General features: G+C 43.8%; 1 protein-coding gene across 1 annotated transcript in view; it reads left to right on the top strand.

Annotated features, from left to right (window-relative positions):
- The window catches only part of LOC122798552 (autophagy-related protein 9A-like), a 1,381,959-nt gene that overhangs the window by 905,788 nt on the left and 461,282 nt on the right, over positions 1 to 14,889 (top strand). The window contains exon 12 of the mRNA XM_044067604.1: positions 7,214 to 7,393. Within this exon, the coding sequence (XP_043923539.1) occupies positions 7,214 to 7,393 (180 nt within the window). The remainder of the gene's footprint in view (positions 1 to 7,213; positions 7,394 to 14,889) is intronic.

Below are 14,889 nucleotides of genomic sequence, written 5' to 3'. Positions count from 1 at the left end.
AACCTCACTGCTTGGTTGCTCCACTTCCTTCCTTAGCCAGGCTTCCTATGATCTCTAATCTCGTTAGGGATATCATAGTAGCTTCTCTAAAGTCCTCTACCAGAAGGATTTACTCTAGCAAATGGCAACATTTTTTTCCTTTTGGGCAAGGTCTAAGAACATAGATCCCTTTACTGCCCCTATTCAGTCAGTTTTGGACTTCCTAGCTGAAATTTTTCACTCTGGTTCTTCTTCTTCCACAGTTAAAGTCCAGCTGGCAGCAATCTCGAATTTTCATGTCGGATTTGCAGACCAGAACATTATGTCTCACAAACTTTGCAAAGCCTTTCTCAGAGGGATCTTCCTACTTAAACCCCTGTTAGGATCCTCCACCTCAGTGGGATCTAAATTTAGTGCTGGCATCCTTAATACTTCCCCTTTGAACCGGCTGCTACATGCTCGTTAAAATTTCTCTTGGAAGACACTCTTTCTAGTCGCTATTACTTTGGCTAGAAGGGTGTCTGAACTTCATGCTCTCTGTGTTCGTCCCCTTACTTGGTCTTCCACAAGGATAGAGTATCTTTGAGAACTAATCCGTCCTTTTGCCCAAGGTTGCTTCTAAGACAAATTTAAACCAATCTATTGATCTTCCAGTATATTTTCCCAATTATTCTGACAGGGCGGAACAAAATTGCATTGCCTAGATGTTCATCGCCAACTCAGATATTACTTGGACAGAACAAAGCAATCTAGAAATTCTGATCAGCTTTTTCTTTCTTATGCTGAAAATAAGAAAGGTCTCCCTGTTTCTAAGGTGACCTTATCCAGATGGCTGTCTTCCACTATTTCTTATATTTATCAGCTTAGGGGCAAACAGCTGATCTCAATACCAAAAGCACATTCTACCAGAGGCCTAGCCACATCTACAGCCTTTCAGGCTAGACTACCCTTAGACACTATTTGTGCAGCATTCACTTGGGCCACTCCTCATACCTTCGTCTCACATTACAAATTGGATTTGGCCTCCAGGGACAGGGCGAGTTTTGGTTCCACAGTTCTCAAGAGTCTGTTCCATTGAGCCACCTAGGATAGAGGTGCTAGGGACGCAGTCCCATCCAGCAAGAATGAAGGCGAGATTGACAACTTAACATTTAGAAGTTATGTACCTACCATAACGTTCCATGTTAGTTGTCTTCTCTCGCCTTCTTTCTTGCGTCCCTCCCTCCTGTCCCCCTGGCCTGGACAGACCTTGAACTATCTTCTTCTCTGGGAGATTTCTCCCTTGGACCCCAGTTAGCTCTGCACTTAGTTACCTGGGTTCCCCTTACAGTTTTTTCTCAGGTTAGTTGTTCTTCTTCCCTTGGGGGAAGATAGTAGGTATTTTTTTTCCTCTGGCTACCAAACGAGATCTGGGTAATCTCCGCCTTGCATCATGGGATATGGGGATGCCTCGAGCTGGTGGAAGTGACTCTTGAGCTTAGCAAGTGCCGAGTCGAAGCCGAGGATTGGCTCCGAACCCATCCAGCAAGAAAGAAGGCGAGAGAAGACAACTAACATGGAACGTTATGGTAGGTACATAACTTCTAATTTTACTGTGCCCTTTTTAGGTTAGTTTACTGTGCCTCTGTCTAGTAGTGACACAGAAGTGATCCCCCGGGGTGAACCTACGATCTCCCATCCACTCGTCAAGATTTCTCTTGTAGAGAGTCAGTGAGGGTCTTTGCCTGATATGGACTTGGGATTCTGTTCCAGAGTGCTGGGAGCCTCTGGGTCACAAATCTGTCTCTCCAGCATGTCCTATTAATTTCTGTGTTGAGATTCAAGTCCCTTGAGCACGTAGCTCTAGTGGATTTGGATTTTTTGAGGTGGAGCATGTCAATTAATTCTGGGTTGGATATAGCTTTATACGTCAGGCACAGATCGCCTCTAAGCAGCCGGTATGCAACTGAGTAGAGCTGGAGCTTCTTTAACCTGGCAGCATGGGTCATCTGTTTGAGACACTTGATCCTCTTGGTGAGGTACTTTTGTGGTCTTTCCAGTTGCTGCAGGTGTCGGGTAAGGTACATCCCAAACGGGGCATTGTATTCAATTATGGGCCTGATGAGGGATGAGTAAAAGGGCACAATGACCTCCCTTGATCTAGATGTGAACCCTTTCATGATAAGGTGGGCTATATAGAAGGTCTTTCTAACCACTTTGGCAACGTGGTTGTCAAAGGAGAGATTACTATCAACTTGGGTTCCTAGGTCCCTAATTACTTCCTCCATACTTAATGGATTTCCGCCTATGTGGTGGTTTATGGGCACTTTGTTTTTCCCAAAGGGGATGACTATACACTTCTTGGCGTTTAGTTTTAGGCCATGGCTTTGGCACCAGTTGTCCGTCTCTGTGAGATGCTTCTGGAGGATGCCTGTGTCAGCTGGAGAGTCGATTATGGCACCCAGTTTGCAGTCGTCTGCGAACTTGGTCAGCCATAGTCCTCCCGTGTTGGCCTGTACCTCTGAAAAATACCGAACAAGAGCAGTCCCAGGACTGAGCCCTGTGGGACACCACTTTTAACAGGTTTAGAGTCTGACATGGCTCCCACAATTCTGACCATGTGGGTTCTGTCCTTGAGCCAGTTTGCAACCCATCTTATGACATAGGGGTTGATATTTAGGCTGGAGAGCTTATCTATGATGCCAGAGTGGGGTATGGTGTCGAAGGCTTTTGCGAGGTCCAGGTAGGCTGTGTGGACTACCTTCCCTTCATCTATGGCCTTGGTGACTGTTTCGAAGAAGTCTGCCAGGTTCAAGAGGCAGGATCTGCCCTTAATAAAGACGAATTGTGTAGGATCTAGCGTCTGTAGTTCCCCAGTGTCTTTGTTTATGAGTTCCATGATGATCCGCTCCATAGCTTTGCAGACCAGGCTAGTCAGGCTTATGGGGCGATAGTTTCCAGGGTCCGTTGAGGCACCACCTTTGTGGAGTGGGACCACTGTTGCTGTACGCCATTCCTTGGGATCATATCCCGTAGTAAGGCTGAGATTGAACAGTAATCTAATATGAGGATGTTCATCGTGTTACACTGCTGCAGTCATTACACTTGGGTTATCCTGCCGTCAGGCGGTCCCGCAGTTGGCCAGAGTTCCAAATTCTTGGTCCGGCGTCGGTTGCTGTCGCCTCTTCCCTGACGTCAGTGCACCAGGGGTATATAAGATGCATCCGACGTCATTTTCTTCAGTCTTTCTTGCCGCGCGGTGCCCGAAGCAAAAGCAGTTCGCAAGTGCCGGCCGACTGACTCCTGAGATTTTCAATGTCGAATTTCAGATCCGAAGTCTTCAATAAAGCTAAGTACCCCGTTGGGGAAACTTTTTTCTTGCCTCAGACTGATGTCAGAAAAAGTTAATAATTATATTTCTTGTGGGAAGCAAATACCTCATAAGGACTTCTGCTCTTACTGTATTCCATGCCTGGGCCCTGATCACGACATCACTAGTTGTCGGTTTTGTGCTAGATTTAACAAACGCACCATAAAACGACGTTTTGATTTTGCTTTGCACTACTTTGGCCGAAGGTTCATTTATGCAATGCCGTCGGAACAACAGACAACCGCAGTTCATAAAAAACGCAAAGACAAGGATAAAGACAGGCATCCGAGGTCCAAAACAGACAAAGCCTCTTCTAGGCCAGTCGCTGGTTCCCAGTGAGGCGCTCGCAGCCCCTGACACCTGCTACCTCAGAGCCACAGGCCGCCTCCGAATCCCACGTGGAGACAACTAGGCCTCTGGAAACTCAAGGTATTGGGCCTATGGAAATTAATCCCTCAGATGGGTCCAGAGCCGCTGAGCAGGCATCGGCTTCTGAGGGTGTTTTCAGACCTTCACAACTTACCATTAAAGCAACAGCCAAGACAAAAACACCATTAAAGACAAAGAAGCAAGTGCAGCTTTCTCCTGGACAGTCCTCCATGCCTAAGAAACAGATGCTCAAAATGGCCGAAGACCTCATTACTCTAATCAGGGGTTCCCATCCCCCTCCTGAGAAAAAGCCTAGGCAGGATACAGACTATGATTCCTCTGATCAGGTTTCCATTTCCTCTGATTCCTCTTCAGACCAGGGATACTCTCTACCCTCCTATGAGAACTCTGATGCTGAAGAATCTATCCCTTCAGCCTCTCCTCCTGAAGGTTACTCTTTTGGGGAAACTTTACATACCATGAGGGAGCATTTCCATTGGGAAAGTCAGGATTATTCAGAATCCAAGAAAAGGCTCAGGGACTTCCTTTTATTGCCTCAGCACAGGCCCCTTGCTATTTTGCCTGTGTTAGATATTGTGGATGATGTGTTCTCTGAATCCAGCTTATCTCCTGATTCTTTGCCCCCTGCACCAGCCAAGCCAGATAGGTATTATAGAGTCCCTGACTCTCGCAAGTTTCTTTATAAAAACCCTTCTGCGGACCCAGAAACCATTTCCCAGGGTCCCAAAGGGGTTAAGGCTTCCATTGCCAAAAATCCAGTCCCCTCAGACAGAGATTCTACAGCATTGGATAGATGGGGGAAGAAATTTTACACTTCTGCAACTTTAGCAGTAAGGGCTTTAAATTGCCAGTTTCACATGCTTAAGTACCAACAATATTTAATGGCTCAGTTAAAACAGAAAATGCTTACAAGCTCAGAAGCTCCTGACTATAAAGAAATGCAGGATTTATTGCATGCTGAACAGGTGGGAAAACATACTCTGCAATGTGGTTTTAATTCTTTAGAGGCCTCTTGTAGAGCTGCAGTTACAGGTTCTGTGATTCAAAGACATGCGTGGTTAAAAGAACAGAGTTTACCTGATCATGATAAGGCAAAATTATTGGATGCTCCTTTACAGCATGATACCTTGTTTGGTGTTAAGGCAGAAGAGGTGTTAAAGAAAATGGAGGATAAAGCTAAATATATGCAAACAGTCAAAGATTTCTTACATGTACAGCCACCTCGATTTAGCAGAAATTGGCCCACAAAAAATTGGTCCTTTCCAGTGTCAGACAGGCCATAGAGAGGCAGATACAGACGCCCAAGAGGCAGATCTCAACCCCAAGGCTCTTACAGACAACGACAGTGGGGTACCTCAACCCCAAAAGGAGGTGAGGACAAGTCTCAACCTTACAGGAAACACTCCCAATGACTTCCCCATTCGTATGCCAAGCGCTTCCCTTTTGGTAGCCCCCTTAGGGGGGAAACTAGCACTTTTTTCTCAAAACTGGCAAACAATCACCCAAGACAAATGGGTTCTGAATATTGTGTCTCAAGGCTACAGGTTCCACTTTCACACTTTACCAAGGCTAAAAGGAATGCCAAACCTGCCACAAAATCAATGGGCAGGGGCTCAAAAACAAATTTCAGCCCTCATGGACATGAGAGCTATTCAAAAAGTACCACAGCAGGAACAAGGACAAGGATTTTACTCAAGACTCTTCCTGGTCCCCAGAAAGGGCAAGGCCTGGAGACCCATACTAGACCTTTCAATTCTAAATACTTACCTGGATGTTCCGAAATTCAAAATGTTGAAACTGCAGCAGCTTCTTCCCATGCTGGGCAAGAAGGCTTGGCTTGTTACTTTGGACCTCAAAGAGGCATACCTGCATGACCCTATCAGACAAGATTGCAGAAGATAACTCAGATTCAAAGCTGGTACAATGCACTACCAATTTTCTGCACTGCTCTTTGGCTTATCTACTGCGCCCAGGTGGTATCTAGTGTGGCTCTTAATTAAACCATCCATTTGCCAACTTTTTATCCAAACCCCCAGAATAAAGGGGAGAAACTTCTGCACTCTTTGGACATACACAAGCAGCTACGCTTCTACTTGGACAAAACAAAAGCTTTCAGGAAAACTGAGCAACTGTTTGTAGCATATGCTGCAGGATCACAGGGCAAGGCTATCTCAAAGCAGACTATTTCCAAATGGATAGGACACTGTATTCATTACTGCTACACACAGCATGGAAAAGCAGTCTCTAATAGCATTAGGCCACATTCTACCAGAGCAACAGCCACTTCAACAGCCTTTCTCAGAGGAGTACCAACCAAGGAAATTTTGGAGGCGGCAACTTGGAGTTCAGTGCACACCTTTACCAAGCATTACCACTTGCCTCTTTACTCTAAATCCAGAGCAGGATTTGCCACTGCAGTTCTGCAGGGCCTCATAGCCAATCCTAACTTTTTATAGACCAGCCACCCAACCTTAGCTTTGGGATTCTACGCAAGTGTAATGACTGCAGCAGTGTAACACGATGAACGTAGTACAGTTTTGTACCTACCATAAATGTAGATGTTCGAGTGTTCACACTGCTGCAGTCCAGGTTACCCTCCCTCCATCCCCTCTGTCCTAGCTGGACTTATCTATACCTTTCTATCCTATACAACCTTTGTGGTGTATTTGCTTGTAACTGAAGGTATTGTTTTTATTTTTTATATATGTTTTATTAGTAATATGTATTGCCTTCCTACTTGGGGGCACCTGACATCTGGGGCAAGAAAAACTGAAGAAAATGGTGTCGGATGCATCTTATATACCCGTGGCGCACTGACGTCAGGGAAGAGGCGACATCAACCGACGCTGGACCAAGACTTTGGAACTCTGGCTGACTGCGGGACCGCCTGATGGCAGGATAACCCAAGTGTAATGACTGCAGCAGTGTGAACACTCGAACATCTACATTTATGGTAGGTACAAAACTGTACTTTTTAGCTCTTCTTGGAGCTCATGTAGGATGCAGCCCGGGACACCGTGTGGTCCCATTGATGCTGTGTTTTTTGCTTTGGAGAGGGCAGCTCTCACCTGAGCATCTGAGATGACAGGGAGACAACTCTCTGTTGGGATAGATATTTGCTCTTTTGGGGGGGAAGGGGGGAGTTTATAACTTCTCATTGACTTAACCCTCTGTGCTTTGCTGCTAACCCAGTAGTTACAGTAACTTAAATAATCTTTACATTTACAGGCAATTCAGTGAAAAAGTTGCCACCAGACAACTGAAGAACTTTTTAGTGTAATATTTTTGTTGTACTGTAACCAAATAATAACTTGTTAAAATGTCTCATTATATTTTGGTGTTAGTGTGATTCATGCCGTGATTGTGATTGTTTATGCACGCTTAAAATTTCAGAAAAATAAAAGGTAACAGAATGAGCAAAATAAACTGTGATGGAGTGGATATGTGTTGCATACACCATTTTAACTTGACACTTTTATGTTTTTTCAACTTCAGGTCTTTATCTTGGAGGAATTGCTTAGTCCAGTTATCACTCCCTTTATTTTAATTTTCTGTCTACGCCACAAATCCCTAGAAATTATCGATTTCTTCCGGAACTTTTCTGTGGAGGTAGTAGGAGTTGGTGACATTTGTTCTTTTGCACAGATGGATGTTCGAAAGCATGGACATCCTCAGGTGAGCTATTATTTTTACCATTGTCTGCAACTTATTTTGCCTGCTTTTGTTACATGAAGTTCAACTTGTATTTTTTTCTTATAACTGTAGCCATTAAGTTATTTGCGCTGTTGGATAATGAGGTCAAATCAGTAAGATTAATCAGTACAGTTAAGTCGATAGAGTGGTAGTCATGAAGTATATGGCTGTGGATTATGGAACTAATTAGCAGAAAATGCAATCTTTTTTCTGCATAAAGTAGTTTATTTTAGTACTACTGTGATGGCATTTTTAGTCTCGTGAGTCTCATATATAGAGATGCAGTTTAAATGCTTTGCAAAATGTTCATTCATCACTTTGTCTCAGAGGATCTTGTATTCTTGGGAGTTGCAGCAAGCGCAAGTATTTTGGCTTGGCATGGAAGGTGAAGTGATCTTGCAACAGTCTTTTTTTTTTTTTTTTTTTTGTTTGATTCAGCGCTTCCACTTTGGTGACCACTCATCATTGTGAGTCACTAGTGTTTGTATTCCTCTGTAAGCACATTTTTTGCATAACCTGTGGATCTTTTATTCTCTGAGATTTTACATTTTCCAGGAAAGACTTACAGGGCACCTCATTCACCAGAACATCATCTGGTATGTCATGTGTAAGTGGGAATGGGTTACAGGTAACTGTATTTAACAACCTATAGTCAGGAGAGAGCCTGTAACAGCCATCATTTTTTACCTAGCTAATAAAGAATATTAGACTGGAAAGTGGTTGACCTTTTTAAATATTTTGTGCTATTTCAGAACCTTTCCTTTTTGTAGGATACTTTTGATGACCTTTCAAGGTTCACTTATTGCTTTGAGTACAACATTTGGAATTAGTCATTTTGGTGTGTGACAGAGATGTCTTTGTATGTATGAATGAGGTGGTTAACTCTTCTTCAGATGTTTGTAGTAACTGAACTAAGTCATATTGCCCTGGATTTTTTTGTCAGTGTATGCTCTGAGGACATTGGAACACGGTGTGCTTGGGTGGTCGTTTTTAGCGGTTCCCTGTTGTACATGTCAGCAATATGTCCTCTCTCACACACACACTGTATCACTGTATCCTGTAACCTATGGAGAAATAGACCCTTAACGTCCATACAACATAGTCTGTGACAGATGTTAGGTCCTTGGCTTTTTGTCTGCATCTGTATTCATTTCTACTGCTGATGGGCTCTAATGCTTTTCATGATGTCATGGAGGATGGCACTGTGAGGCTGTGTTTTACTTAGTTATTGCATTGATGTCTTCGGATTAAAGACCACAGCTGCCAAGTCTCTGTCTCTCCCTTCAAGCCTTATCATTTCCTTTTTTAACAGCAGCCATTTCACATTAGTGCTTGCAGTTCATGTTCTGTGATTAGCCCCCCCCCCCCCAAATAGATACTGTCTGGAGAGTTACAGTCTCTCCATGTCTCTGTCCTTGTGGCTCGTAGGTGTGATGAGAGACACAGAGACAGGGCTAAGTCCTACAGCTTTGCAGGGATCACATTAACACTTCTAGCTTGTATTAGAAAAAGGTTTTCCTGTCCAGCAGCTAACTTCATTTCAAAGATATTTGCTAATTTTATTTTCCTCCTGTTCTATAAATTACATGTTGTGGCTTCGTTCTTTTACTGGGTTTGTTACAGTTCTGTTACTAAGCTTGTTATCTGCAGTACATTGTAGTAACCCCTCAGATATCTAGCTATTGCTGATTTACACTGGGATCAGATGGCAGCAAGTATTTTTGTGCACCGCATTTGCACCAAGGTAGTGTTTGCTTGACACTGTTCTGTAGTGAGATCTGTTACTTAGTATTTTTTATATTTTCTGTAGTCCGTCGTGTGTGTGTGTGTGTGTGTGTGTGTGTGTGTGTGTGTGTGTGTGTGTGTGTGTGTGTTTGGATTCCTTTCACAAGCTCGAAGTTTTAAAATTTTGAACTGCAAATGATCGCAACCATAAGATCAAAGTTTTGAAATTTCGAAAATTCTGAATCGAGATCACTGTATTGCTCGGAATGGGAAATTTGCCCTTTTCCTTACTGTAGTGTGATCTTGGAGTTGGTATATTTATTTAGCAGTGGGGTGTGTGGGGTACAGGGGGACTTGCCCTCTGCAAAAACATAAAAAATTTTTTTGTGCGTTTTTATCTTTTTTTAGTACAATTTTGAAGTTTCAAAACTTCGATCCTATGGTGTTGACCATTTACAGTTCCAAGTTTTAAACCTTCAGACTTGTGAAGTAGATCCGTGTAAGCAAGCGTGCATGTGTGCCTATGTCTGTATCATTTTCCCATCCCCACAAATTTGTACATTGCTGGCAGTTCATGGGCTTTCCCAGTATAAAACCACTGAAGTTTGCTAGTCCAAATGTAGTGCACCCGCAGGTGTAGCTGAAGTAGATATGGGATGTTCTTCGTGTTTCACTGTTGCTGCCATTACATTTGGGTAATTTGCTGGCAGGTTGCCCTCAGTCGGCCTGAATAACAAAGTCTTGGGTCCTGCGTCGGTTGCTGTCTCCTCTTCCATGACATCAGGTCATCAGGGGTATAGAACATGTAGCCGACGCCATTTTAATTAGTCTTTCTTGCTGCACGGTGCCCAAAGCAGAAGCAGTTCGCAAGTGCAGGTCGGCCGACTCCTGAAATTTTCGTTCTCGAGTTTCAGAACCGAAGTCTTCAAACTAAAGCTAAGTACCCCATTGGGGAAACTTTTTCTTGCTCCTTACTGATGTCAGTAAAAGTTAATAATTGCATTACTTGTGGGAAGCAAATACCTCATAAGGATTTTCATTTGTACTGTATTCCTTGCCTAGGCCCTGATCACAACATACTTTGCTGTCGGTTTTTTGCTAAATTTAACCAATGCACTATTAAGTGTCAGTATAATTTTGCTTCTAAATATTTTGGTTCAAGATTTAACTACTCTGAAATGTCGTCAGTTAGCAATCCAACTACCAGAGTTCACGAAAAACGCAAGGAAAAAGACAGAGACAGACCGTTGAGGTCCAGAACGGATGACGAAGCTTCTCCTAAGCCAGTCGCCGGTTCACCGATACTCAGTGAGGCACTTTCACAGCCCCAGATGCCCGCTACTTTTGAGTCACAGACCTCTACCGAGACCCATTCGGAGTCCGGTATGCCATGAGATTCGCAAAGTATTGAACCCGCGGATGTCTTTCCCTTGGATGGGTCCAGAGCCACTGAGCAGGCACCGGCTTCTGAGGATGTTTTCAGGCCTCAACATTTTTATATTAAGCCGACACCATCAACAAAAACAAGGTCAAAACCGACTTCTGTGTCTAAAAAACCAACACATTAACCACGTGCTCAGGCCCCTATGCCAAAAAAGCAGATGATCAAAATGGCTGAGGATTTAATTACCTTGATCAGGGGTTCCCAACCCCCCCCCCCCCCCCCCTGCTAAGAGGCCTAGGCAAGGCTCTGATTATGAATCTTCAGATTAGGTTTCCATTTCTTCTGATTCCTCTTCTGATCAGGAATTTTCTATTCCACTTTATGAGGATTCTGCTGCAAAGGAATCCATCCCATCTGCATCTCCTTCTGAGGATTACTCTTTTGGAGAGACTTTGCATACTTTAAGGGAACATTTTCACTGGGAGAGTCGGGACTTCTCTGAATCAAAAAAGAGGCTTAGGGATTTTCTTCTTCCTCAGCATAGGCCTTTTGGCAATACCTCCTGTATTAGACATTGTTGATGATGTGTTCTCGGAATCAAGCACGGCTCCTGATTCCCTGCCTCCGGCTCCTAGTAAGCCAGACAGATATTACAGGGTTCCTGACTCCCACAAATTTCTTTTCAAAAATCCTGCTGCTGATCCTGAGACTATTTCTCACGGTCCCAAGGGTGTTAAGGCTTCTACAGCCAAAAATCCTATCCCTTCTGATAGAGATTCCAGGGCGCTGGATATATGGGGTAAGAAGGTTTATACGTCTGCAACCTTGGCAATCAGGGCTTTAAACTGCCAGTTTCATATGCTTAAATATCAACAGCATGTTATGGGCTTACTGAAACAGAAAATTATGTTGATTTCTGATTGTGTGGGAAATAAAGAGTTACAGGATTTATTGCATGCAGCAGAGCAGGTTGGAAAGCATACTTTGCAATGTGGTTTTGATGCCTTGGAGGCCTCTTGCAGGGCCACCGTAACTGGATCTGTGATAAGAAGGCATGCCTGGCTCAAGGAGCAAAATCTGCCTGATCATGTTAAAGCTAAATTGTTGGGTGCCCCTTTACAGCATGATAGTCTGTTTGGTAATAAGGCAGAAGAGGTTTTAAAGAAAATGGAAGACAAAGCTAAATCTATGCAAACTGTAAAAGATTTCTTGCAAGTGCAGCCACCCAGGTTCAGTAGGCACTGGCCTACTAAGAAATGGTCCTTTCCTGTGTCCAACAAAGCCACTCAGGGCAAACCCAGGTGCACCAAAAGCTCCAGATATCAATCACAGGGATCTTACAGGTCAAAACAATGGGGTGCCTCCGCCTCCAAATCTGGAGATAACAAAGCACAACCCTACAGCAAGCAGTCTCAATGACTTTCCTCTACCATCTCCAAGCACTTATCTTTTGGCAGCCCCCTTGGGGGGGGGGAAACTAGCATGTCATGCTCAAAATTGGCAGTTAATTACCCAGGACAAATGGGTGTTAAACATAGTATCCCAGGGGTACATATTTCATTTCCACACTTTGCCAATTCCAAATGGATGGCCAGATCTGCCACAAAACCAGTGGGCCGAGGCCCAGAAACAAGTCATGTCCCTCATGGATATGAGGGCTATTCAACCAGTACCAGAAAAGAAAAAAGGACAAGAACTTTATTCAACACTTTTCCTGGTACCCAGAAAAGACAAATCATGGCGTCCAGTACTGGACTTATCAATTCTGAACACGTTCCTGGACATTCCAAAATTCATAATGCTGACTTTACAACAGCTACTGCCTGTGCTAGGCAAGAATGCCTGGTTGGTAACTCTATTCCAAAATTCATAATGCTGACTTTACAACAGCTACTTCCTATGCTAGGCAAGAATGCCTGGTTGGTAACTCTATACTTAAAAGAGGCATACCTGCATATCCCAATAAGGGAATCTTGCAGAAGATACCTCCTCTTCAAAGCAGGCTTTTTGCATTACCAATTCTCTGCACTGCCCTTTGGCTTATCGATCGCACCCAGGGTCTTTACAAATTGCCTGGCACCAGTAATTGCATTCTGCAGACAAAGAAACATTCAGATTTATCCTTATCTGGACGAGTGTCTCATTTAGGCAGAGGACAAGGACACTCTTCTTCATCATCTGGCGTTTGTAAAAAGGCTTCTGGCATGCCTAGGGTACACCATAAACGAAAAGAAATCACAACTGGTACCCTCTCAAATAATTACATTCCTGGGTGCAAGCTTGAATACAACTGCCCAGATGGCTTACCTCATGCCAGACAAACAAATGCAATTGACAACATACTTCAAACAAATGGCAACAAAACCCAGTTATCTGCAAGACAAATTCTGCAGGCTTTGGGGTTCATGGCATCCTGCATTCTACTAATTCCATATGCGAGACTGCATATGAGGAAATTTCAGTGGTACCTAAAAAGCTTATGGAGTCAACATTGTCACAGCCTGGAAACAATGATTTCTCCCATTCCCTGCCTGCAACAGGAGTTTCTTTGGTGGGCAGAGACATGTCACTAAAACAAGGGACTGTCATGTACTCTACCCCCTGCCACTCAAACCCTAACTACAGATGCATCAGACTATGCTTGGGGGGCCCACCTGGCAGAGAGATGCATTCAGGGCAAATAGATCCCAAAACAAATGCATCTACATATCAACCAGAAAGAAATGCTAGCTGTTCAGAATGCTCTTGACAGGCTTCAAGAACTCACTTCATCCAGGACAACTGATATAGACGGACAACATCACAGTTATGTGGTACATAAACAAGCAGGGAAGTACCCATTCCTACTCCCTTTGCAGACTAGCCATGGCCTTGTGGAACACAGCCTTGACTTACCAAATGCATCTTCAAGCTCAATTCCTGCCAGGAAAGCAAAATACTCTGGCAGATGACCTAAGCAGAAATCTTATGGACCCGCACAAATGGAAACTGGATCCACAAATCTTCAGCATGTTAACACAAAAATGGGGAAGCCCAGACATGGATCTATTTGCCTCTCCCCAAAACTGTCAGTTGGACCCATTCTGCACAAGAACTCATCACAACAAAGCATGGAAAGTGGATGCTCTATCCTTCAGTTGGAAAAACCTATCAGTGTATGCCTTTCTTCCTCTGCCTCTACTCTCCAGGGTCTTACTAAAAGTCAGACAGGAAAAACCAAAAATTATTCTAATTGCTCCAGACTGGCTTTGCCAACACTGGTACCCGCGTCTAAGGAATATGTCACACCTTCCTCCGTGGTACTTGCCTCAAACACCTCACCTATTGTCTCAGCAGAACTATCAAATTCTGCACACTCATCTCCAAACTCTGAATCTTGCAGCATGGCTAATCAACTCATTTTACCAACCAAATCTCTCAGTAAACTTGTGATGGATGTCATTTTGGAAGCCAGAAGGCCTAGTGCTAGAAAATCTTATGTTTATAAATGAAAGAGATTCTCTGCTTGGAACCAAGCACAAGGAATAGACACAGCAAAGCCCAATATTCCTCAGATTTTACAATACTTAACTGAGATGCTTGACAGGGCCTATCTTTTTCTTCAATAAAAATCCATGCCTCTGCCATCTCCGCTTATTACAACACAGAGCCTCCCCTCTTTTCTCATCCACTGCTAAAACAGTATCTCAGAGGGGCCAAAAATTTAAGGCCTCCCAGGAGTGCACCATCTCCTGCATGGGACCTCAGTTTTGTGCTGGAAAAAACCCTGCCTCCTTTTGAACCAGCAGCTACTGCAGATATAACATTTCTTTCTTGGAAGACAGCTTTTCTTTTGGCAGTCACTTCAGCTGGAAGGGTTTCAGAACTACATGCTCTCATGGCAATGGAGCCTTTCATTATTTTTTACCCAGACAGGGTAGCCCTCAGGACCAATCCTTCTTTTATGCCTAAGGTGGTATCCAGTGTGGCTCTTAACCAGACCATTCACCTGCCAACTTTTTTACAAAATCGCAGAACAAGGGGGAGCGGATTCTGTATTCAGAGGATGTACACAGACAACTAAGATTCTACTTAAAAAGGACAAAATCTCTAAGAAAGTCTGAGCAGCTACTAGTAGCATTTGCTGCAGGATCAGAGTGGAAGGCTATATCAAAGCAGACTATTTCTAAATGGATAAGCCACTGCATTCGTTTCTGCTACTTGCACCATGGTAAACCTGTGCCCAGGAGGATCAGATCCCATTCCACCAGGGCTGCCTCTACTTCAGCAGCTTTTCTCAGAGGGGTCCCTATCAGAGACATTCTAGAAGCTGCTACCTGGAGCTCAGTTCATACGTTCACAAAGAATTATCATTTACCTCTCTTCTCTA

This window comes from Protopterus annectens, chromosome 3.part1 (genome assembly GCF_019279795.1).
Source record: "Protopterus annectens isolate FY-2018-M chromosome 3.part1, PAN1.0, whole genome shotgun sequence".
NCBI classification, from domain to species: Eukaryota; Metazoa; Chordata; order Ceratodontiformes; family Protopteridae; genus Protopterus; species Protopterus annectens.
Note: the sequence above shows the minus strand (reverse complement) of the source record. Positions and strands in the feature narration are given on the sequence as shown.